The sequence below is a fragment of the Gymnoscopelus braueri genome (genome assembly GCF_963280865.1).
Source record: "Gymnoscopelus braueri genome assembly, chromosome: 4".
NCBI classification, from domain to species: Eukaryota; Metazoa; Chordata; class Actinopteri; order Myctophiformes; family Myctophidae; genus Gymnoscopelus; species Gymnoscopelus braueri.
In genome coordinates, this window is record NC_137605.1 from 10,339,453 (window position 1) to 10,364,581 (window position 25,129).

The following is a 25,129-nucleotide window of genomic DNA, read 5'->3' on the forward strand; positions in this document are numbered from 1 at the left end:
GATTGGTTCCCTAATCTTCAGTCCACCTACAGTATCATGTCTCATCACCTGCAATAAATACACCTATGCACCTTCCATCACCCATGTCCTGAGACACTCAGTTTAATTTTGAGACTATAGAGCACCAAAGTCCTGACGTCACTGCCACTAGAGGGCGCTGTCCCCCAGGGTCGTGGCTTTATTTTTAGTGTTGATATCTCATCGGGGAATCTTAGATCACGTCATATAAGAACTGTGTTTGAAAAATAAACACACCACCACGGTGATTTTACTCATGAAGCATCGACTGAAGATGGAAATGTACACACCCAAAGAGTAACACAATAAACGCTAGAAACGAGTCAAGCAACCCAAAGACTACATTTCCCTTGAACGTGGCTGCTGTAGTAGGGACAATGATTTCAGACCCAGAAGTGTAGTTCTTAAGACTTTTAAGGCAGAATTAATTCAATTTCTCCAGAAACAGGCTGTATCAAATATGAATGAATATCATAAACGATGCAGAGCCACCCACTGACAGAAATGCCGGGGTGGTGTGTTTGTTTGGAACACAGTTCTTATTTAGTTTAGTTTAGTTTAGTTTATTAGCACATTGTTATAACAAATATTGAAACAATACATATTGAAAGACAAGTTGCTGTGCAAGGAAAGGAAGAAGCCGGATGGCTTATTTGGAATCCTTTCCTTCATGGGAGAGTTCATTAAAACAACAGGATTAAAAGTTCAATAAGAACAATACAAAAAAAAATACAAGTTTCCAAGGGGAGCAGTAGTGCAAATAAAGAAATAAAAACACAAAAACTGCTCAATAGAAGAAAAAGACAAACAAAACAAAAAAAGAATAAACAATTTTGTAAAGATGACTAAATCAATGGACTATAGTAAGGAAGAAATTAGATATTGTTTTAAATGTTTCTTAAATATTGGGAAGGATAGTGAAGACTTGAGTGAAGCATCTAGCGAGCTCCACAACTGAGGGCCTCTAAATGTGATGAAATGTTTATGTTTCTTATATGACGTGATCTAAGATTCCCCTATGGGGTTATCAACACAAAAAATAAACCACGACCCAGGGGGACAGTGCCCTCTAGCGGTAGACTTCGGTGCTCTATGGTATTTATTTCAGACCTTGTGTTTAATTCCGTATAAGAATTTGTGTTTAAAACATTCAAAAGTATTCAAAATGTGTCCTTTATTTCCAAAATTCTTAAAAAAATAAACAAGTTGAAAATTTGAGGTAACTGGTATCTGCCCGACAGCGACGATATGTGAGTTTTAATGCAAGCTTATGGTCATGTGATCATCTGCATTCATAAAATTCACTTGATGTCTTGTATGGCCTCTGTAGTAATTGTAGTTCCACTGCATTTGGAACTACAATTACCCTGATGTCTGTCTAGTCACTGGAACGTTGGACACAGGTGTCTTAGATTGACGGTCAAGTGATGACACTTCTGAACCCTTATGTGCTGCTGTATTCACTGTCCTTGTAATGCCTGCTGAAGGTCACAGGACTGAAAGCATTAAAACTCACATATCTATACGTTAAAACTCAGATCTACACATTAGTTGCTTAATTCAGTATTTAGATATACATTTTATCAGACACTCCCCTTTCCTATACAAACCCATTGTACCTTCAAACTCCATTTTAACCATGATAGAATCATCGAAAACACCAGTCCTTGGTTCTGGTAACTCATACTGCCCTCCTAATACGTGAGGGGGCCATGTTGGATTCCTTTTTTCATTAATTTCATGCTACTTGTAGGATTCATGATACTTGTAGGATTTCAAACCAGGACTACATTAGGATGTAGACAGCTGTTCAACAAAAGCCAAATGGATTAATCATAAAAAACAGAGGCTTGTTTCCATAAACATTCAAACATCTGAACAAACAGCACAACAATGACACAAAATCATTTTAACTGCATATTTTTATGTATTTTGTTTGTATCGTCGTTTATTAAAAGAGAAGAAAAACTGTGTGAAGCATGTTTTGAAGACTAACATTCAGAAACTACACTTAAAAGCACTAAAGAAATGTGAGGAAATGTGTGGAGGTGCAAGGGGGTCGGATGTGGATACCTAGGGGACCTTGTAAACTTGTTCAAGTCCAGCCTAGGTACTGAGGCCAATACTCCTCGATGTGCTCTGTTACCCCTGCAAACAGGAATGCAGTACAGTGGGGGTGGGGAGCAGTGTTGCATGAGGTCACTTCCTGAACTGCACTCCTCCCTCCTCACTGTTTGGTGTTGGTTTTGCCGCCCTGTGCTGTGTCTGCTGCTCTGTTCTCTAACTAAACTTGTTTATTCACACTTGTGATTTATTGAATATTGCTGCCCACTGTTAAATATTGGAATGCAGAAAACTGGAATGGAACAGGCAGCATGGTAACTCACTGTTTTAAGACACTGTCTACATGATCCGACGGTCATGAGTTCAAATGTCCCTGATTCTTTACTCTGAAGCATGTTTTGAAGACTAACATCCAGAAGCGACACTTAAAAGCACTAAGAGAAACATGTTTAAATGTGTGGAGGTGCCGTAGGGCTGCAGATAGTTGGTGGACACCTCTGTGGTCTTTGGCAAATATAGGGCGGCCCCCTATAGGGCCACACAGCGAACAGGGCCAAAGGTTCAAGTTAGAATATGGAGATAAGAGGTTTCTGCCTGACAGCAACGATATATTTGTGTGTGTGTGTGTGTGTGTGTGTGTGTGTGTGTGTGTGTGTGTGTGTGTGTGTGTGTGTGTGTGTGTGTGTGTGTGTGTGTGTGTGTGTGTGTGTGTGTGTGTGTGTGTGTGTGTGTGTGTGTGTGTTGTTCTCAGCGATTGGTTGAGGACGGGTTTGATGGAGTCCGAGACGTAGACCACCCGGCCGTCTCGTACGACACCACAAACAGGAAGCCATCCGCTGCCTGTATGCGGTGTTTTAACTCTAACACGCATGCACGCACGCACACACACACTCACTTCAAATCAACAAAGCTAAATGCATTCTTCTTTTAAATATATTTCATCTCCTGCAGGGAGCAGATGTGACTCATAGTCATTGGAATGCCTTCTGAGGGCAGCATTCATTCTAATGACTATAAGTCACATCTGCGTTTTGTAGGGCCTCTGGTGTGTGGGCTACCAGGGCACAGTCGTCGGCATACTGTAGCTCGATGATGTTTTCAGAGGTCAACTTGGTGGTTGCCTGTAGCCTCCTGATATTAAACAGGTTACCATCCAGCCTGAAGTCAATGGTGACTCCAGCCTGCTCCTCCATCATCCTATGTAACAGTTTTGTAACACAGATTAGGAAGATGTTGAACATGACTGGAGCTAGCACACAGCCCTGCCTTACTCCAGTCTGTACACCAAAGGGCTCAGAGCTGTGCTTAGCTCGGGCCATAATCCCTGTCATGAAACTGTCCAAGGATGGTGAGAAACTTCTTCAGCACTTGCCACAGCAGGTCTCTGTTTTGATTGATTGATTGAATACTTTATTAGACAGAAATGCGAACAGCATGGGTACAGTCAGACATTAAGGTTAAAAGGATAACACAAAAAAGTCCTGGGGACTTGTTTCCATTGTGGTCCTAGGTATTCAAGTCATCAAATGTGGCTTAAAAGTAACACAAAAATACATATCAATAAATATAAAACACTATAGTCCTATGTACAAAGGAGAAAATGGGGGAAATGAAATGTGCATTAAGCAATATGTTTACGTTCTAATTAGGGCTGGGACTTTAAGTGATTAATTTTGATTAATTAATTACAGAAAAATAACGCGATTAAAAAAGTTAATCGCATTTTAATCGCACTTTAATAGTTTTTGCTCCACGGAAGCTTTCTCACTGGACGAGTTTCAGGCATACCGAACATACCAGTGCACCAACCAATAGACAACAAACCCCAGTGCACGCAATGGGAGAAGAAACCGATCAGACTGCTTTGCTTGGCACAGTGGATGGGAAATCTAGATTTAAAATTCTCTCTGATGGAAGCGTGGACCTGAATCTCTGAATATATTCCTTAAATTGCTGCACTTTATGGTCAAACTTGCTCTGATCTGTTGGTCTGTTTAGTACCACCTTGATAAAAAATGTACATGCGATTAAACATGCGATTAATTTCGATTAATTAATTACAAAGCCTCCAATTAAAGGGATACTTCACTTTCAAATAAAATAAACATTAAAAAAATTATTTAAAAAAAATGAAAGAAGTTATGGCAAAATAAAGGCCCCCTCACACATTAGTAGGACACTCTAATGCGTGAGGGGGCCTTTATTTTGCCATAACTTCTTTAAAAAAAAAAATATATTTTTTTTTAATGTTTATTTTATTTGAAAGTGAAGTATCCCTTTAATTAGATTTAATCGAGTCCCAGCCCTAGTTCTAATTAGTTCTAGTTAAATAGCTCTATATTGTGATAGTAATCATTGCTGCTAAAGAGCAGTAACAGGGGCCTCTCTGTCTCTCGTGGGGTAAGGATACCAATTTTATCCGATCAGGAGAGAGAACTCATACAGGATAGAGGATAAACAAGTGAAATTTGAAGTGATGACAAATAAATGAGCTGAAAATTGGAAGTGGAACACCATAACGTTTAAGCTGATGAAAGGTAGCCTACTTTCAACTGATTGGCTGAAATTGTCAACCCACGTGAAAAGTATTTTCTGTTTACCAAAGAGCTGGAGAGACCCTTGTTACTGAGCAACAAACAATCAACTACCTTTGATCAATAGACTAGTTTGCAAGAGCCAGAATCTGTGTTTTAATTGTCATTTCTTTATTGTTTAATAACATTTTCTTTTTTAAACAAATAACTTTGCCATATGCCATTAGTATAGAAACATCTTGTCAATCATGGCATATTTGAAAAGTATCCTAGACATATTTGCATTGTGTTTATGAGCCATGATAGAGCCAATTAGGCTACTTGCCAAACTTGCTGCTATATCAAATTAAATGTCAAATTAACTTTTAGGAAAATCAGGAAGTTTGAGTGGAAAATATGGAGTCTAAAATGTATTTTACCATTGGGTTAGGGATTCTATTCTGTTATTTGAAAGAGAGGTGCATATGTTTGTGTTACAATAGGTGTTAAATCTCCATACTGTGCTTGTAATCATAGTAATAATTTGCTCAACTGATGTGATCCCTGTTTCTCCAGCTGTTTTATAAACCGAAAATGTATTGTCAGAAGATGGGTAGAGTCTAAAAATGTATTTACCATCAGATTCTATTCCATCATTTGAAAGAAACTGGACTGGTGATAACAAATAAGTGTTCAGTATAATAACGTTTTATTTCATTTCATTTATTTTTGTTTTCTGTTGTTGGGATAGATAGATGAATGTGGTCCTCACTCACCTTTTCACACTTACTTGTAAACCTGTTATGCAAAATAGCTATTTGGGTACTTGGCTCGTGAATATACAAGTGGGGGGGGGGGTCACGTTCTAGCGTGCACGTGCGTGAACGCGCGTGCACTGTACCGTGCCATACCTTGCGCGTGAAAGAATCACTGGCCACACACCGTCCTACTCGGTGTGGCCTCCATCCATGACACCACTTATTATAAGCGACTTCAGTGGTACGATATTACAATGATTGTTAAAAGGATAACACAAAAAGTCCCTTTGGCGAACTAGGTGGCCGCCTAGAGCGCCATCTAGAGGGGGTGCCGAAATGGAGGGATATATATATATATATATATATATATATGGAGGGATATATATATATATATATATATATATATATATATATATATCACTATATTCTACAGATTTGGAGGATATGAATTTACCATTAACCAAATCTGTAGAGGGCACTGTGGAGTAAAAACAAAAAAAAATCGTCTCGCGGACATATTTTATTTTCTGCCCAAAAAGTGTATTTTACAGAGTAGGTGGGGTGCTGAGAGGCTTGCCACCTCCGAGAATAGACTTACAACAACACTAAACAGCCTTTGCTTCGGTGAGTAGCGAAATGGTTTTGTTTATTTTCACTACTGTTGGAGCACTCGCAGGGCAGTGGAATTCCTTGTACAAGCGCAGAGCCCTGGGTCTTCCAGGGCGTTAGAGGGAACTCACTAAACGCTCTGAACCAGGGCTAGGTTGGTACTACCCCGGGCCCCGCCTCTTCATCAGAGAGAACGCACAGCACAGGGCTGGCCTTACATACATAGCCTACATACAGATACAGCCATATTACATATAGGCTATGAATAAAAAAATAAATATATATAAATAAATAGAAAGAAAGACCGGATTGTCATGCAAAGATTCATGATTGAGTGTGAATCGTCATGATCATCAGCAGTGGTGGAAAGTAATTAAGTACATTTACTTAAGTACTGTACTTATAAGTACAATTTTGAGGTATTTGTACTTTACTTGAGTATTTCCAATTTCCAATACTTTTACTTCTACTCCACTACATCGGCAAATATTGTACTTTTACTCCACTACAAATATTTGAAAACGTTAGTTACTAGTTACTTTTAAGATATAAATTATTTCATTATAAAACATACATTAACCACTTTAGCCCTATTTTATGCATAGGCTATTTGAAAATAGCCGATCTACAAGCTCACAACGCGTCGCGATGTGAGCTTGTAGATCTGCTATTTTCAAATATTTAGTACTTTTACTTTTGGTACTTTAAGTACATTTTGATGCTGTTACGACCCCCTGTCTAGGGTAGGGGAGGTGACATAATAATGGAGGACAAAGTCGCTTTCAAAAATGAATTGATTTTATTTTCCTTTTTTTATGCAGAGATCTCAAACTCTTTTTGTCACCAGTGCCAGAAACTTCAGGGTGCCGGTTTACATTTGTAAAAAGGCTAACTAATAAAGAAAATTACCCCCTAACCTAAACCTAACCAAAGAAAAATATACATTTACTAAACTCACTTACCTAACTAAAGAATATACAAAAACAAGTAGATTAGTGGTTGAACCAAACAAAAAGACCAAACACCCCTACAAGGCGAGTGAACAGATAAATACAATACTTAATAGAAATGACAACTATATACAGAAAACTCTTAACTCAAAATAATAAACTGAAATAAGTCAACTGAAGGGCAAACAAAATAACTGATCGTATCAAAAGTCACTGAAGGACAAATGAACAAACAGAACAAAGCAAAAACAGAACAAAACAGGCTACATGGGTTCGGGGAGACAGAGGGATTGAATCTCTGCTAGCTCTTTCAAATGAGCGCAACCAGTCCCCATGACAGTCAGGGCAGAATGAGCTTTTGTAGGTGAGCTTCAGAGAACAGCCAACCCTGGCTTGGGCGGAGACAAAGGGACGACGAATGGGAGCAGGGGAACAGGGCCAGAGGCTGGACCTGTCAAGCTGGACAGCTGGAAGTCAATCACTCACTCACTCATACCAGCACCACACCCAGACTCACACTCACAGCTTCCACCACCACTCATGACCTTATATGGAACACAGAAACACAACAATATAATACAAGCCACACATAGCACAAAAATATACCCAAAATATAACCACACATAACATAACCATACGGCTAGGGCCGTAACAGATGCCAATACTTTTGTACTTTTACTCAAGTAAATTTTTAATTCTGGACTTTTACTTGACTTTTACAGAGTATGTTTATATTGCAGTATTGGTACTTTTACTTAAGTAGAGAATTTGAGTACTTTTTCCACCACTGATCATCAGTCATGAGTCATCATTAGAACTGACGAATCTGCGACAATGAGGGAGTGGGTTAGGTAGTTCAAATTGATGAGAGAGATAGGAGACAGGTGCGAGAGTCACGAGAGTTCGAGAAAAATAATTCAAGAAAAATAAAAAAGGAAACAGAGGTTGCATGCTAAGGATAAAGGTATTATGCTATTTAGATTATTAAACTTTGCATTTTGTAGCATGGCGTTGTTGTTGATTCATGCATTTGCAGACTGTGGCCTAACAGTAACTGTAACTGGGGAGGGGGGAGGAGAGTAAGACAAGACTGTATAGTAACCTGCGTTTTGCAAATCATGGAATGTAGTTGACTAAACATTAGCCCTGGTTCAGAGCGTTAGTGAGTTACGCTCTGAACCAGGGCTAACTAAACATTAAGATGTGCTGATGTAGTCAGTTGTCTATACTTATTCTGGGTTGTAAATGTTAAATTAGCATGCAGGCTTCAGAGGCTTGCATTTGCAGGCTGTGGCACTCTTCACTAAATCGTGAACTGGTAACCAATAACAATAGAGTAGAGTACAATACTGTGCTGTACAATAACAATACAGTACAGTACAATAATGTGCTGTTCAATAACAATACAGTACAGTACAGTACAGTACAGTACAGTACAGTACAGTACAGTACTGTGCTGTACAATAACACTACAGTAAAGTGTTGTAGTGTGTTAGTTTGTCCTATTTTAAGTGGCTACTTAGGTTTTACTTTACTGTTCTGTCTCGTTACCTTGTGATTAGTTTTAGTTCTCCACCTGTGTCCCATTAGTCCCTTAGCCCCTTAGTGGGGTGCTCAACCATTTCACACCAAGTACACCCTCAGAAAATATTTGGATTATCCAATCACAATCCAGTTCAAAAACCATTACAAAATGTGTTTTGCCGGAAGCCATTTTGTAAAATGGCAACCATATTGCATTTTTTGTGACTAACGGGGGGAGGGGGCAGGGGGGAGTCAAAACTATATTCTGATGCCAAAATAATCAACATTGGATTATCCAATCACAATCCAGGTCAAAAACCACATAAAATGTATTTCGCTTGCAGCCAATTTGGAAAATGGCAGCCATATTGTTTTTTTTTCATGTGGCTAACGGGGGGAGAGGGCAGGGGGGAGTCAAAACTATATGTTGACACCAAAATAATCTAAATCCAATCACAATCCAGGTCAAAAACAACATAAACTGTCTTTCAAGGGCAGCCATTTTGTAAAATGGCAGCCATATTGTTTTTTTTTTTTACTTTTGTGAAAAAGTAGGTCCAGAAGAAACTTTGTGGAAAATGTGGCGCTTGTATCACAAAGTGAACGATCGTGTCACTAAGCGCCCTGGCTATTGTAGATTTTTATTATTTGACAATTTATAGTATAGTTTGATGAATACTTTTGACACAGTAATCATCTTTTTTCTTTTCTTTTTTTGAGGAATTTAAACGGTCTTAAATTGTCACTTCATTGTCATCTGGGGATTTATTGAGTTCTCATACGGATTAGTTATTGGCATTCAGGTGGCATTACTGTAAATGGTTGGTGTAATCCCCCCCGGCAACTGTTTGTGTTGAGTGTGACATCACACCGCAGCTATGCTATATAGCTAGCCTATACAAGGTGTTGCAGACATCGAGAGAGCGAGAGAGAGAGAGAGAGAGAGAGATAGAAAGAGAAAGAGAGAGAGAGAGAGAGAGAGAGAGAGAGAGAGAGAGATCTGCAGATAGCGAGAGTATTTCAAAGAGTGCTTGAGAGAAAAAGAGAGTGGCTGAGAGACAGACAGACAGACAGACAGACAGACAGACAGACAGACAGACAGACAGACAGACAGATATGTACTGGACGGTGCCCATGAACAGAGGTCCGGTGCAGTCAAATGCATACTTGCTTTATTGTGCCGCGGTGCCCGCAGGGGACAAGGTGTACTACTTTGGAGGGTTCTACAACGGGAAAACGTACGATGCAGATCGGATCGACGTGCACGTCTTCAACACTGTGTCCTTACGCTGGTCCAAGTTGCCCCCAGTGACAAGTGGTAAGAGGAAGAGGGAAGAACGTCCCTGTGGGTTTGTTCCCCCCATGTCCTGGGGCCACACGGCTGTGCTGATAGAACATAGAATCTACGTCTGGGGGGGCGTAGTGAATTGCAAGATAACACAGGAGAACAGCACCTGGGCCTACATCACGGGGGACTCCTTGGACAACCACGTTCTTTATGTATTTCTTGTTGACTCGGTTCACCACAGATGGTCGAAGCACAACATTTCTGGAACTGTTCCGGGGGCGAGGGCCGGCCACTCGGCCAGTGTCTTGGGGAAGGTCATGTTTATCTATGGAGGATTGAACAGGCTCACCGGATACACCAATGACATCTACAAGCTGGACACCGCCACGATGGTATGGTCTTTAGTTATAACCAGAGGCACTCAACCGCCTGATTCAGTATGTCACTCTGCCACCATCATCGGGTCAAAGATGTTTGTATTTGGGGGCTCGTGGGGAGGGGGGAAGGACTACAACAACATCAGTGTGTTTGACACAGAGACCAGCTGCTGGCTGAGCACGCTTTCATCGGCAAAACTTCCAGAGGAACGCCGGCTTCATTCAGCCTTTGCCTATGACGGAGAGCTGTACATATTTGGTGGTTACAGCTTCGGTCTGAAGTGCTATTTCAGTGATCTGTGGAAATTAAACCCGGAGACTGTCTCCTGGACGAAGGTTCAGCCCAAGGGGAAAGTCCCGGATTGGACGTCTTCTAAGTGGTGTTGCCTGAAGGGAGATCGTATAATCGTCTTCGGAGGATATGACACGACCAATGCTCAACCCATCTTACAGATCTTAGAGTTAAGTCCTAGTCTGAAGGCGTTATGCAAGCTGGCGGTTATTCAGTACGGCCTGGAGCAGTCAGGACTCCCACACAACATCAAGTGGGAACTGGCGGCCATGACAACACCAACAACAGAGGGAATCCACAAACAAAACATAAAATCAAACAGCAAGTCCACTAAAACAGTGTGTTCAGTGTGTTAAGACGGAGTCGTGTTCAGAAGCCAAATGCAACCACTCAGGAGAGAGGAAAGAGTTAATGCCTTGCGAGGCGTTTTAATGTCCAAATAATAACACAAAACTGAACATGTATAGATATATTTATATAAATCTACATGAACATATACAACTAGTAGCACAAATATATGTATATTATGTAGATATTATATACTCCGTTCACTCCACTGGCTTCCCGTTGCTTTCCGGACCCAATACAAAATATCCCTGTTGACACATCAGTGCATCCACGGCAACGCTCCCTCATACCTCAAGGACCTAGTCTCCCTACAACCCTCGACCCGCAACCTCCGCTCTTCAAACACCAACCTCCTCAACATCCGCAAGGCCAATCTACGCACCATGGGCGACCAGGCTTTCTGCTCGGTCGCCCCCGAACTGTGGAACGCCCTTCCTGTCCACCTGAGAGCACCACAGTCGGTCGACTGCTTTAAGAGAGGATTAAAGACCTACCTTTTTAGCAAAACATTTTTTTAGCTGGTTTTACCTCTAGGTTTTAATTGTTTTGTTTCAGTTTCTTAGTTTCTGTTTTCTTTTATTGATTGGTGTGATGTTTGTTTTTATGCATTGTAAGCACTTTGAGATTTTTTGTAAATGTAAAGTGCGTTATAAATAAAATCCATTATTATTATTATTATTATTATATTATATTATATACAACTATACTTAGGGAGAGTCCATGAGAGTAGTCAGAGTCCAAGCATGTGGGTCGGTAGCCAAACAAACGATCAGGATTTTGTGTTTTTCTTACCTTTTCAAGTAGTCACAGAATATTTATCTCCAGTATGATCGATCCCCTGATGGATGCTAATCACGGAAGGTTTCACTGTGCTTCCGTAAAAAAGATTTGTCATTGCGATTCCCGTTCGTTTGTTATACCCAGTTGAAAATAGCATGTTTTGCTCAAAAATACATAGTAAAACACAGCAGCCGAGATTCAGAATATTTCCCTAATATTTTAACCAGGAAGTGAATGGAGCAGTAAATCTTTGGATTGCGTTATCTCCTGCTTCTGTGTGAAAAAAAAAAAAACATTTCCAAAAAAACAAACAAAACGGTTCTTAAATATATACATATTTTTTTAAGAGACGTCAAAAGACGTCATTGGCGTTGTGGGCTTACAAAAAACATCCGTCAAAAGACGTCATTGGCAGGGAATGAGTTAACAATAGATGCCAAAAGAAGAAGAAATAAAAATGTCTAAAGGTCCAATCTTATAAAATAATAATACAAATAATGCGTGATTCAATTTTTGCGACGCTCTTGTACGATCTGGAGTTATTGAGAGTATTTCAAAGAGTGGTTTAGAGAGAAAGAGACTGGCTGAGAGACAGACAGACAGACAGACAGACAGACAGACAGACAGACAGACAGACAGACAGACAGACAGATAGACAGACATGTACTGGACGGTGCCCATGAACAGAGGTCCGGTGCAGTCAAATGCATGCTTGCTTTCTTGTGCCGCGGTGCCCGCAGGGGACAAGGTTTACTACTTTGGAGGGTTCTACAACGGGAAAACCTCTACTGCACCAGCTCGCCTGCCCCCATGCCAGGACACACTCATCCCCCACATCCAGTGGGTGAACTATAGAGTGACCTGTTACAAGCGAGCAGCTGAGCCAATCTTTTGGAGGCCTAAATCCTATGATGATGGTCAGGGGAGGCAGAAGACGGAAGGAGGGATTTTGGAGCCTGTCTGGTCTTGTGGGCCAATTCTGCCCCTATCTCTCATTGACCTGTTGACTGCTGGTGTCATCAGTGATGATGATGGGAAGAGGATGAGGTGGAGTTTGATGATGAGATGGATGATACTGATCAGTGAAATTGGGTTTTAATATAAGCCAGAATTTGATATTTGTGTGTTTTTCACCAATAAAGAATGGTTGTACCATGTCAGTGACCTTTCCATTAGATTCCTGGTGTAAACATTCTATGAAAAAGTGGGTTTATTTGTCTTTGTACGTTGTCTGGTTCAGATATGAAAACGCCACTCCTGTGGACATCGATTTAAAATGGTCACCAAATGAACCCCATGGGACATTAGTTGACCTGGGCAACAAGAAGAAATCTTAACTAGACACCATAAGGGTCCTAAAAACATGGGGTAGAGTAGAATACACCTTAAGTATTTAATACAAGGATTAATATAGATGTGATTTGTACATTTTCTGTTAGTTTTTTGCAGTTTCTGTCCTGAAATAGAGTCAAGACCTGCTTGAATCTTAATAATAACCACTTTAATGAATTCCTTGGGTCAAAATTATATATAGAAATGTGTTAATTTGTCTCTGTATGTTTACTTCAAGAGTTTTTCTATTGTCTCCATTGTATGGTTCGGGTTGGGAATAGGTGCAACAAAGGGTTAAAATAAACCCCATGGGACCTTATTTGACCAGGGCAACAAGATTAAAACTTAACTAGACACCTTTAGGGTCCTAAAAGACATATGGTAGAAAAGAATACACCTTAAAAATGTAGTACAAAGAGAAATATAAATGTGATTTCAAAAATATTCTGCAATTCTTTTAAATGTTTCTGTCCTGAAATAGAGTCAAAATGTGCTTGAATCTTAATATAATATAATATCTTCAATGAATTCCTTGGGTCCAAATGATATAGAAAAATGTATTAATTTGTCTCTGTAGGTTGTTTACTTCAAGAGTTATGGTATTTGCTGTTATCTCCATTTTATGGTTTGATTGGGAATAGGTGTCAGAAAGGGTTAAAATAAACCCCATGGGACATTATTTGACCTGGGCAACAAGAATGAATCTTAACTAGACACCATAAAGGTCCTAAAAAACATATGGTAAAAAAGAATACACTGTAAACGTTTAGTACAAAGAGAAATATAGACGTGATCATTATGATTTCAACATTTTCTGCTAGTTTTTGGCTGTTTCTGCCCTGAAATAGAGTCAATATGTGTTTGAATCTTAATAAAAACTACTTTAATGAATTCCTTGGGTCAAAATGATATAGAAAAATGTGTTCATTTGTTGCTGTATGTTGTTTACTTCAAGAGTTATGGTATTCTCTGTTATCTCCATGTTATGGTTTGGGTTGGGGGTAGGTGTCAGAAAGGGTTAAAAATAAACCCCATGGGACATTAGTTGACATGGGCAACAAGCAGAAATCATAACTAGACACCTTTAGGGTCCTAAAAAAACAGGTTTAAGAGATGTGTTTTTGGGGTGCTCACGGAGCCTCGAAACTCCCCTACTACAGGTAATTCTATGGGAAGATCTGGCGAGGGGCGGGGGGGCGGCAGGGTTCTTGAAGACTCTGGTGTTGATGGGAAAATGGAACAGGTGTGCAGTGCCGCACCCAGTCAGCTTGCCACCGGGAGGAGAATGATGTCTAGGTGGCAGAGTGAGAACGGCACACTAGATTGTGCACAGGAACTCCAGACATGGAAGGTGGAGGTGAAGGGTTCGAAACCGTAACAGGGATCATAATGGATACTGTGGGGTCTCGCTAGGGGACCGCCTGTCAGGTAAGCGCTGCACCATGGGGATACAGTGGATGAGAGGCAGAGAGAGGACCGGGAGACAGCGCTGCAGCCTAGGCCGCGTCATCGAGGGGCGGTACCTTCCAATCTACCTCCTCGATCAGCCCCAACTCAGCGCACCTGCGTGACCGGCCGGGCGTCGGCTACAAACACTCTCTGCTCTCTCTCAGTAGAGACTGACTCTCCATGGTGAACAGACGGGCGCTCAGGCGGAAACCGTATGGAACATGTAAAAAGACAGACGATAATGTGATGACAGGACTGGGCCTCCTACCTGGGAAAGGACCTTCCCATAAAATAGCCTAAAGTATAAACAATACTCTCTGAGTTTGAGGAGCGAGCTGGAGCCCTGCAGCCCCCTTGAAACAGTATATCATACAATGCCTGAGTAATTGATGCATGGACTGGGCCCCAAACCTGGAAAGAACCTCTGTTATAATTATTCATGATTATTAGATACTCACCTTTCATCCAGTACCTCTGTGCCATTCTCTAAATAATTACCCATATATGGGCTTGTACCACCACTGTCTGACTTTTGGCTTTGATCGATACCCCACAATACCTAATTAACTCATTCACTGCCATTCACTAAATAGCCCAAAAAGCCCAGACTGCCAGGATTTTGAAAATTTCTTACCTTTTCAAGAAGTCAAAGAATATTTATCTCCAGTATGATCGATCCCCTGATGGTTGCTAATCACGGAGAGTTTCACTGTGCTTCCGTGAAGAAAAGAGAAAATGTCATCGCGATTCCCGATCGCTTGTTATACCCAGTTGAAAATAGCATGTTTCGCTCAAAAACACATAGTAAAACACAGCAGCCGAGATTCAGAATATTTCCCTAATATTTTAACCAGGAAGTGAATGGAGCAGTAAATCTTTGGATTGCGTTATCTCCTGGTTCTGTGTGAAAAACGAAAAAAATAAAATAAGTAATATAATAAGAAATAAAAAATATATATATTTTATACCTCTTATCCCCCCCCCCCTCCCCTCCAACGGCAACGGCAACGGTTCGTGTTGAGTGTGACATCACACCGCATCTATGCTATATAGCTACAAGGCGTTGCAGACATCGAGAGAGAGAGAGAGATCTGGAGATTTTGAGAGTATTTCAAAGAGTGGTTTAGAGAGAAAGAGAGTGGCTGAGAGACAGACAGACAGACAGAGAGAGACAGACAGACAGACAGACAGACAGACAGACATGTACTGGACGGTGCCCATGAACAGAGGTCCGGTGCAGTCAAATGCATACTTGCTTTCTTGTGCCGCGGTGCCCGCAGGGGACAAGGTGTACTACTTTGGAGGGTTCTACATCGGGAAAACCTACGACGCCGGATTGACGTGCACGTCTTCAACACTGTGTCCTTACGCTGGTCCAAATTTCCCCCAGTGACAAGTGGTAAGAGGGAAGAACGTCCCTGTGGGTTTGTTCCCCCCATGTCCTGGGGCCACACGGCTGTGTTGATAGAACATAGAATCTACGTCTGGGGGGGGCGTAGTGAATTGCAAGACAACACAGGAGATCAGCACCTGGGTCACCGTCACGGGGGACTACTGGGACAACCACGTTCTTTATGTATTTCATGTTGACTCGGTTCACCACAGATGGTCAAAGCACAACATTTCTGGAACTGTTCTGGGGGCGAGGGCCGGCCACTCGGCCAGTGTCTTGGGGAAGGTCATGTTTATCTATGGAGGATGGAACAGGCTCACCGGACACACCAATGACATCTACAAGCTGGATACCGCCACAATGGTGTGGTCTTTAGTTATAACCAGAGGTACTCAACCGCCTGATTCATTATGTCACTCAACAACAACATCAGTGTGTTTGACACAGAGACCAGCTGCTGGTTGAGCACGCCTTCCTCTGCAAAACTTCCAGAGGAACGCTGGCTTCATTCAGCCTTTGCCTATGACGGAGAGCTGTACATATTTGGTGGTTACAGCTTTGGTCTGAAGTGCTACTTCAGTGATCTGTGGAAATTAAACCCGGAGACTGTCTCCTGGACGAAGGTTCAGCCCAAGGGGAAAGCCCCGGATTGGACGTCTACTAAGTGGTGTTGCCTGAAGGGAGATCGTATAATCGTCTTCGGAGGATATCACGACCAATGCTCAACCCATCTTACAGATCTTAGAGATAAGTCCTAGTCTGAAGACGTTATATAAGCTGGCGGTTATTCAGTACGGCCTGGAGCAGTCAGGACTCCCACACAACATCAAGTGGGAACTGGCGGCCATGACAACACCAACAACAGAGGGAATCCACAACCAAAACAGCGAGTCCACTAAAAAGCTCTTTTAATAATAATAATAATAATAATAATAATAATAATAATAATAATAATAATGATTTTATTTTGATAGGTTACAAAAATAAATCAGTAACTGACACTTTCCCCCCCACAGGTTATGGTGCTTAATGCTTATTCTACCTCACTACACATCTTGGATGCTGCTTACCATGTTGTATTCATCTTCATTAGGCCTATACTAGTTATAGATCACTTGCCCATCATTTACCCACTTTTTGAAGTCAGCCTGGCTTTTTGTTTTGTTTAGCTGACCATCCATGACTGCCTGTAAGATGCTTGGTATTACACATTCATCCATATTTCAATCATTAATTGGTCAGCACCTTTTTACATTGGTTAATAAGTTACCATTACATCAAACCCATCTTACAGCATACGATCACAGGACTATTTACATAAGTGACTTTGAGTACCTAGAAAAGCACTATAATTATGTATTATCATTATTATTACTACATGCCTCAGCAGAACCTGCACTGAGTTTGGGAAAAGAGCCATCATGTAATTAGAAAATTGAAACTGCAGGCTCTTAATGTATTACACTATCTGATTTTAAAGCTCAAGTTATAGGCATGCTAAACGATGGGAGAAGGTTGATGTTTTATTGGGTAGTAGTATTTATCATTTTTATTTTCATTATTTTCATTAGAGAGACCTTCTCCCCCAAGCAACCACCCTAACTTCCAATTTCCCTCCCAATCCCAATGATTTACATTTTACATTTCTTATCGTGCCTTGCATGTTTGCATTTTGAATGCTGACGTTTTGGCCACGTCATGCTCGAAAAAGAGGTCTTGAACTCATGTGAATACCAAAGGCAAACATAAATAAAATAATTGTGACTTTGATGAAGATGGAAACATCAGCCTACCTGCTGTATACTTCACTTTGCACCTTGAATAAGGCTTAAATCGTCCGAGCTGCTCCAGTGCCTTCCTTTACTGCTGCAGAGTCCTGTCTCTGTGATGCACCAGACCTGCCTTTGCCTGACATGAGGCGTGGTGGACCTCCCTTTGTCACTTTGACTGGCAGTTCTGCCATGGTGCCGTGGCAAATGCCAGGAGGAAACTCATTGTCTCCACTATACATAGTAATACATTCAAGGCCCTAGCAGAGAACCCCCTGAATCTATACATTTATGGATGGATGATTGTCGTTGCTTAAACATGTAACTTTATAATTTTGTAGGACCTAATATGCTATATAGTTGTTAAAAAAGTGACATTCTTCTGCCTACCCATACGTCATGTCCTAGTATGAGCGAATAGGGCAAGGGAATCAATGTCACGTGATGCCTTTGTTTGGCCCGGCAAAAACTCGGCTGTGTCTCAAATAATATGATTATTGGCAGAATTGAGGAACGTCTAGAATATTTGGCGGTCCCGTTTACATTTTTCACAAGATCGGTGGTTGTTGCAATGACCTGCACTACTATACTTCACCATATGTTGCACTATGACGAAATAAACCCATAAAATGTAACAATGTGTATGTTCCGTAGTGCAATTCCAATGGTGAAAGCTGTGTTGTTTCACCCGAAAAAGTGTGTCTCAAAGAATATGACTGTGTTGCTTTAAAACGATGAACAACTTGCTCTTATTCCTCTTGCTTTTTAAGTGGCCTACACACCAAACATTTAACTAGTTAGTGACAAACAAAACCTTCTTTTTTTTTTTTTTTTTTTTTTTTTTTTATCTTAAATTTTTATCCCGCGATTTTTGTAACCAATTTTTTTCACCCGGTGCCAATTTCCTAAGTGATCCTGGGCACTACACCAGCCCTACACCTGTCACCCCACAGTAGGGAGGCCAGGGCCGAGCTCATGCTTCCTTCAGGCATGAGAGCCAACTGACCTTCTTGTCACCTGACAGGGGGGAGTTTCCCTGGTTGGACGTAGCGCGTGGAAGGAACACGTTATTCCAACCAGTTCCCTTCCCCTCCATCAGGCGCCCCGGCTGTCATGGGGGAGGCGGTATAGTGACCAGGATTACTACATGTTTTTGTGAGGGTATTAACTACCCTAGGAGACACAGGGAGAACATGCAAACTCCACACAGAGTAGGCCCTTTCGCCAACCCCACCTAGGGTATGGGCGCTGATGACGCGGAGGAGAAGACACGCCCCCAGTGCCCACAGCGTCCCCGGCGGGAATCGAACCCAGGACCTTCTAGCTGTGAGGCGACAGCGCTACCGACTGCGCCACCGTGCCATTTTTCACAAGATCGGTGGTTGTTGCAATGACCTGCACTACTATACTTCACCATATGTTGCACTATGACGAAATAAACCCATAAAATGTAACAATGTGTATGTTCCGTAGTGCAATTCCAATGGTGAAAGCTGTGTTGTTTCACCCGAAAAAGTGTGTCTCAAAGAATATGACTGTGTTGCTTTAAAACGATGAACAACTTGCTCTTATTCCTCTTGCTTTTTAAGTGGCCTACACACCAAACATTTAACTAGTTAGTGACAAACAAAACCTTCTTGATTATGATAAATTCCAATCAACATTATAACACAAAAGTCATGCTGGGAGTGGGGCTTTATTATTTAAAATCACATAAACAGACAATCAAAACGAAAACCCTTTAACGTTTTAACCATTTTAATTTCAACAAATACAAAAAGACAAATGATTGAAATGTGAAAACATGTCAAACAGCACAACAAGGTTGGTTGATACACTTACAAAAAAAACTTGGTATTATTTACATATCCCGACCTGAAAACAATAATGTTTAGTGCATTTCTCCAGGACTCGTAGTGCCCTGTGTGGGCTGTTGCAATGTCATGTAATGTCGAACTCACAGGTTTTCAAAGTTGGGGGGCCGCAGCCAGGGGCTCTGGCTATAATCGGGGGTCCTTGGCATGTTAAAGTTTGTGAACCCCTGGTCTAACTTTGTAGTTGTGGTCCCAGCTCTGTAGACCAGGTCCCTGGGTGACTTTGTCCAAGAGATGCCCCGATGAAGAGGTGGAACCATATGGCTCTTTCTGGCTACGAAGGGTAACCCAGAACCTCCCATTACCTGGAACTTTCCAGAACCTCTGAAGTTCTGTGAAGTTTTTTTTTGTTTGTTTGTTTGCATTTCCATTATAACCAGGGGAGGTACATCATAAAAAGAAAAATAAAAGAAATAAAAGACTCGCGAAAATAGTTGATCTACAAGCTTGTGAGCTTGTACATCGACTATTTTCGAAACATTTTTGAAAGTATAAGTTCTGATTTCTGGGTTTGCAGAACCCTGAGTTCTGGGTTAAAGGATAATTTTGGACTAAGTTTTTCTTGCCTTTTCTATGACGTTATGATATCTTAGGATGAATGGTACAGTAGAAAAATTTCATAACTCGATCCCGGGTCCGCCACAGCTTAAAACATGCGCGGATAGGCGTTGCGTTAGATCGCATATTTTAATAGCTTTTTTTTATTATAATTTTTTAGATCTGACGTTGATAGTGACAGAACACTGTCAAAAAAAGTAGTGTTCTGTCACTATGAACGTCAGATCTCACAAAAAAAAAAGCCAAAAAAAAACAATTAAAATATGCGATCTAACGCAAGGCCTATCCTCGCATGTTTTAAGCTGTGGCGGACCCGGGATCGAGTTATGAAATTTTTCTACTGTACCATTCATCCTAAGATATCATAACGTCATAGAAAAGGTAAGAAAAACTTAGTCCAAAATTCTCCTTTAAGAACTTAGGTTTAGTTCCACCTCCTGAGCAGGGCCCAAATTAGGTTCTGAGAACCTATCTGAAACCGAGCCGTTACACGGCATGGTTTGCTTAGCTCTTGTAGTCGAAAAGAACCAATAGATATAAAAGTACAGATAGGACAGATTAAGTGCCTTACTTTTGTGTTCACAGTCCCCTACTTTTCTGGGTGTCCTGAGCATTGCTATAGATGGAAATGTCCAGTCCATGCTTTTATTTCTATGGGCGGGACTCCCATCTTTCTGGTTGTTGTCACAAACAGAAGACGAGTGTTGTCATGGTAACAGTAGGAGTTGCAGTGGGAGGGGCTAATCTTCGTGGTCAGCGTCCTCTGGTCTGTTTTTCCGCATGAAGAAGCCAAGCTGGTAGAAATATGGAGGAATGAATGAATTAACTGTTTCATACAAAGACATTCAGTGTTACATCAACACTTTCTGACATACTGTATCTTGTGTGTCCCTTGTTTTAACACAAAGCTGATGAAATATTAAGACATTATTAAGATGTTACAATGTTGATTCTGAAGCGATCCTGAACACAATTTAATGTGAAATTCTACTATCCCTGATCTTTCAAGGTTCCTCAGAACTGTTCCACATGTACAATGGGAGCCACTAGGAGTCTTTGGCTATAAACCAGTTGTTCTCAAACGGTGTGCCAAAATACTGGGTTGATGTGAAGTAGACACTCGCTAGTAAAAAACAGTCACATTGATGTGGAATGGTTATTATGAAAAATATGCCAGTGAAAATTCTAATGTATAAAAAACTAAGAATTGATGTTTTTATGACGTTATTAAATCAACATCACGGCCACAGTGTTCACAGTCCCCTACTTTGCCGGGTGTCCTGAGCATTGCTATAGATGGAAATGTGTTCCTGTGATACTATAAGATGAATAGGTGTTTGACAAATGATCCAGTAGAAGTGTCAGAAGGATGTGAATCATGCGGCCTATAGTTGCTGATGTTTACTGTAGCATTATGTTACCTTCCAGAGTATGAAGATGATGAGGGCCAATAGCAGCAAGCCTCCAATGATGCTACCAATCAGAATCCACAAAGAGATGGGAATGGACCGCCCCTTCAGCACTTCCAGTACCGTCTTAACCAATGAGAACGACAGGAGAATTAAGAAGATTACAAAGTGCTTTTGAAGGACAACACCGAGGAATATTAACACACAATTCATAAACACACACACACACACACACATATTGCCCTAATGGTGAGGTTTGAACACAACATTCATACCTCTCTTACGATGGGGCCTGAGCCCAGGGTGATCACACTAGACTCCTGGGCAGCGAGCTGATATGTTCCTACTATCCTCACTGCTTTGTACTTGGCCTGGAGGGAAGCACAACATATATTAAACATATTAATATAGTACATGAAATAACATCCATTGAGCATATTAAAGGTAGCTATAGTGTAAGTTATATTTTTGGGGGGTTAAAACAGAAACGTGTTCTGTTCAAAAGGTTAAAGCTCTATATTCTGATTCTGAGAGTGTTTGTTCAGTAACACGAAATACATTTTCAGGTGGGTTGCCAGTTTCAGCCAATGAGGAGAGAGTATCCATCTATATAGTATCAGCTTCAGTTTTATAGTGTTCCAGTTCCAATTTTGTCTGCTCACTTCTTAGTCATCACTGCCAATTTCCCGTGTTTATCCTGTTTCCTTGTGTGTGTGTGTGTGTGCGTGTGCGTGTGCGTGTGCGTGTGCGTGTGCGTGTGGTATCTCACCTTTCGGAAGAACTCATCGTGCACCCTGCGGCTGATGCGGACGAGCGCTGCTTGGCCTCTCAGCAGCTCCTGCACGTCACACACCACCTCCGTACACCACGACCTGCTGCAGTTCTACACACACACACACACACACACACACACACACACACACACACACACACACACACACACACACACACACACACACACGCACACACACACACACACACACACACACACACACACACACACACAATATCATATGAAACCTCTATACACCACAACCTGCTATTGTTGGGTGGAAACCTTGTATGTCCAAAACAGTTACTTTTCAGGAAATTGAAAAAAAAGAACCAGTGTTCCAATGGATCCAATGTAGCCATTATTTAGTCACAAGGTCTTAATAATACTTTTCAGTGGTTAAATATTTATAAAACCCACTGACACACTTGACCACTTTTAATTACAAGTAAGACGCGCGAACGCTGGAAGCGAACGCAGCTCGAAAATATTGTGTATTTACGGACTTGTAATCCGTGTTATTTCACCGTGATGGGGAGAGAACATTGACATTGTGTGTGTGTGTGTGTGTGTGTGTGTGTGTGTGTGTGTGTGTGTGTGTGTGTGTGTGTGTGTGTGTGTGTGTGTGTGTGTGTGTGTGTGTGTGTGTGTGTGTGTGTGTGTGTGTGCATTGTAATCAGAGCATTGTCTAAATTCCTGCACTCTGGCGCACTCGGGTGGCTGCTTACAGGCAGTGCACGCATGTGAGTCACATGTGAGTCACATGGGGGCATGAGCCAATGAGAGCATGAACACAGACACACAGAGTCACAACCTGAGCAGGGTTACATAGTAAGCTCCACTTGGTCGGAGGCGCGGCTTCGCCGCGCCTCCTTCCGCGTTCGCAACAATTTCAAATTCTTTTAAAAATACAACAGCTCTAATACAACGCATTCTCACTCCCAAGACGGCAAACGGGTGACTTCTTGGGACGGATTTGACCAAACGACTGGAAGGGGGTTACCCGCGACGGCACATGTTGACTAGGGGGGATATGAGTTACGATTATGTCCCTTTCGGGGCATAACTCGAACGGCTGAAGCGGACTTCGCAGCGCTTGGCTCGCTCGTGACTTTTACTCCACTACAATTATTTGAAAACTTGAGTTACTAGTTACTTTGTAGATTTTGAATATTATTACAAAATGTACATTAACCCCTTCAGCCCTAAATACATTTCAAGGTTTTGGCCCCGACAGCAACGATGTATAAAATCACACGTGTGTGTGTGTGTGTGTGTGTGTGTCTCACCAGTGTGTCAGTGTGCATCATGTCCTCTGGGTGGAGCAGTCGTACGTCTCTCTGTCTGCTCTTCAGCTGAGCCGGGTCACTCACAATGCTGCAGTTCACCCCTGTAACCTGCAGGGAGGGGCAACATGGTTACAGCATAGCACTCCCCAAACAGCACCTCAGGTCGTCAGTTCATAACAATATAGCTTTACACTGTATTCACACCAGCAGCACCAAGCACATTTCCACAGGGGGGGGTTCAGCTAAATGGTGGTGTTCAAGGTATGAGTTACACCCTTGTAAATGACGTCTCTGTCGGGTGTCCAAAACAGTTACATTTCAGGATTCCGCAGCAGCTGAAGCTTGACAAGCTTGTGGAACTGCTACTTTTGAGTGACGCTGTAGGATGCTCAAATGGGGCGTTTACGAAAAAAAAACACAAAAAGTTAAAATATGGAGAACTAGAAAAAGTGCTCCTCGGAGCACAGGTCTCCGCCAGGTCAGGTAGGTTATTGTGGCCTCCTGGTGATATAGGCCAATGTGAAAAGGGTGCAATTTGTTCTTAGGCTTTTCACTGCAATCGGACACTGCATTCATGATTTGAGGCATTTTGTTCCAAAAATGTGTTTTGCAAAATTAGACCTGCTGGTGGCGCTATAACAGGCCAATGGTAAAAGGGTGGCATTTCTTCCTCGGCCTAATAGAAATGTGCGTGTGAAATTTCACGGAAATCGCAAGCTGCGTTCATGATTTGAGGCATTTTTTGGAAAACTGACCAATCCTGCAAACTTTGGAAGCCAATCTTAGGCAATCAGGATGTAATATGGGAAATCGGATAGATCCGTGTTAATCACATGACTATAGAGATACTGTGTACCGATTTGTGTGATGTTTGGACAAAATCTGTAGGAGTAGTATCAATAAATGTGTTTTGCACAAATCGGCCTCCTTGTGGCGCTATAACAGGCCAATCTGAAACATTTGGGCCAGAGGTTCTGACTTGGCATCCAGGGAGTGTGTGTGCACAGTTTCGCAGCGGCCGGGCCAACGGTGCCGGAGATTAGGTGGTAACGGACGGACAGGACACACGGACGGACGGACGGACGGACGGACAGCTCCGGTGGTCTGGGAGGATCACGTCAGCACAGCTGTGCCTGGCAAGAGAGGAGAGCTCACAGACACGGAGGAGACGTGCACTCGATGCTCGTCTCTTGTCATTAAGAAATAGGTCATGCAGTTGCTAAATTGTAATACTTTTTTTTCACAAAACTTTGTTATCAATATTTGGTACTTCCATACAGTAGTCTGTTTCTGTCAGTCTCAATAGGTGTTGAGTGTGTACGTTTAGTCCATGGCTACTGAGACCACCGTGTTTCTGGTTGGTTTCTGCCAACCAGAGTCTCGCCACACTGTGGCAGAGGCAAAGTTTAACTACTGTATTCTCCTCAACTTTGCCGCTCCGCTTTTCGGTGCTGCAGCAGTGAGGGTTTCTCAGAATGCAGAAGCGAGGTATCGCTGCTGGTGTTGAATTCAGCATACGGCAGGCTGCAGTTTGGTCAGGCCTGGTCATTATTGGTCATCAATAGATTTATTACCTCAGATGAGTTTTCATTTTCCTTTTTCTTTTTTGTTCTTTTCATTTTATTATAGGTAATAGGTAATAATGTTAATTGTGGGTGTTTCATTTGTGGGTGTGTTTTTTCTCCGACTGGAATGCCAGTACATTGCTGGGTAAGACAATTATCATAAATTGCAGCATAGGTCATTTTCACATTGGCCTCCTT

General features: G+C 41.7%; 1 protein-coding gene across 1 annotated transcript in view; it reads right to left on the reverse strand.

The window, feature by feature from the left end:
* Positions 1-19,204: 19,204 nt before the first annotated feature.
* itga10 (integrin, alpha 10) overlaps positions 19,205-25,129 on the reverse strand; it is a 68,048-nt gene continuing 62,123 nt past the window's right edge. Inside the window, 5 exon segments of the mRNA XM_080425389.1 lie at positions 19,205-20,690; positions 21,318-21,431; positions 21,581-21,676; positions 22,075-22,188; positions 23,367-23,474. Of these exon segments, the coding sequence (XP_080281515.1) occupies positions 20,637-20,690; positions 21,318-21,431; positions 21,581-21,676; positions 22,075-22,188; positions 23,367-23,474 (486 nt within the window). The 3' untranslated portion in view covers positions 19,205-20,636.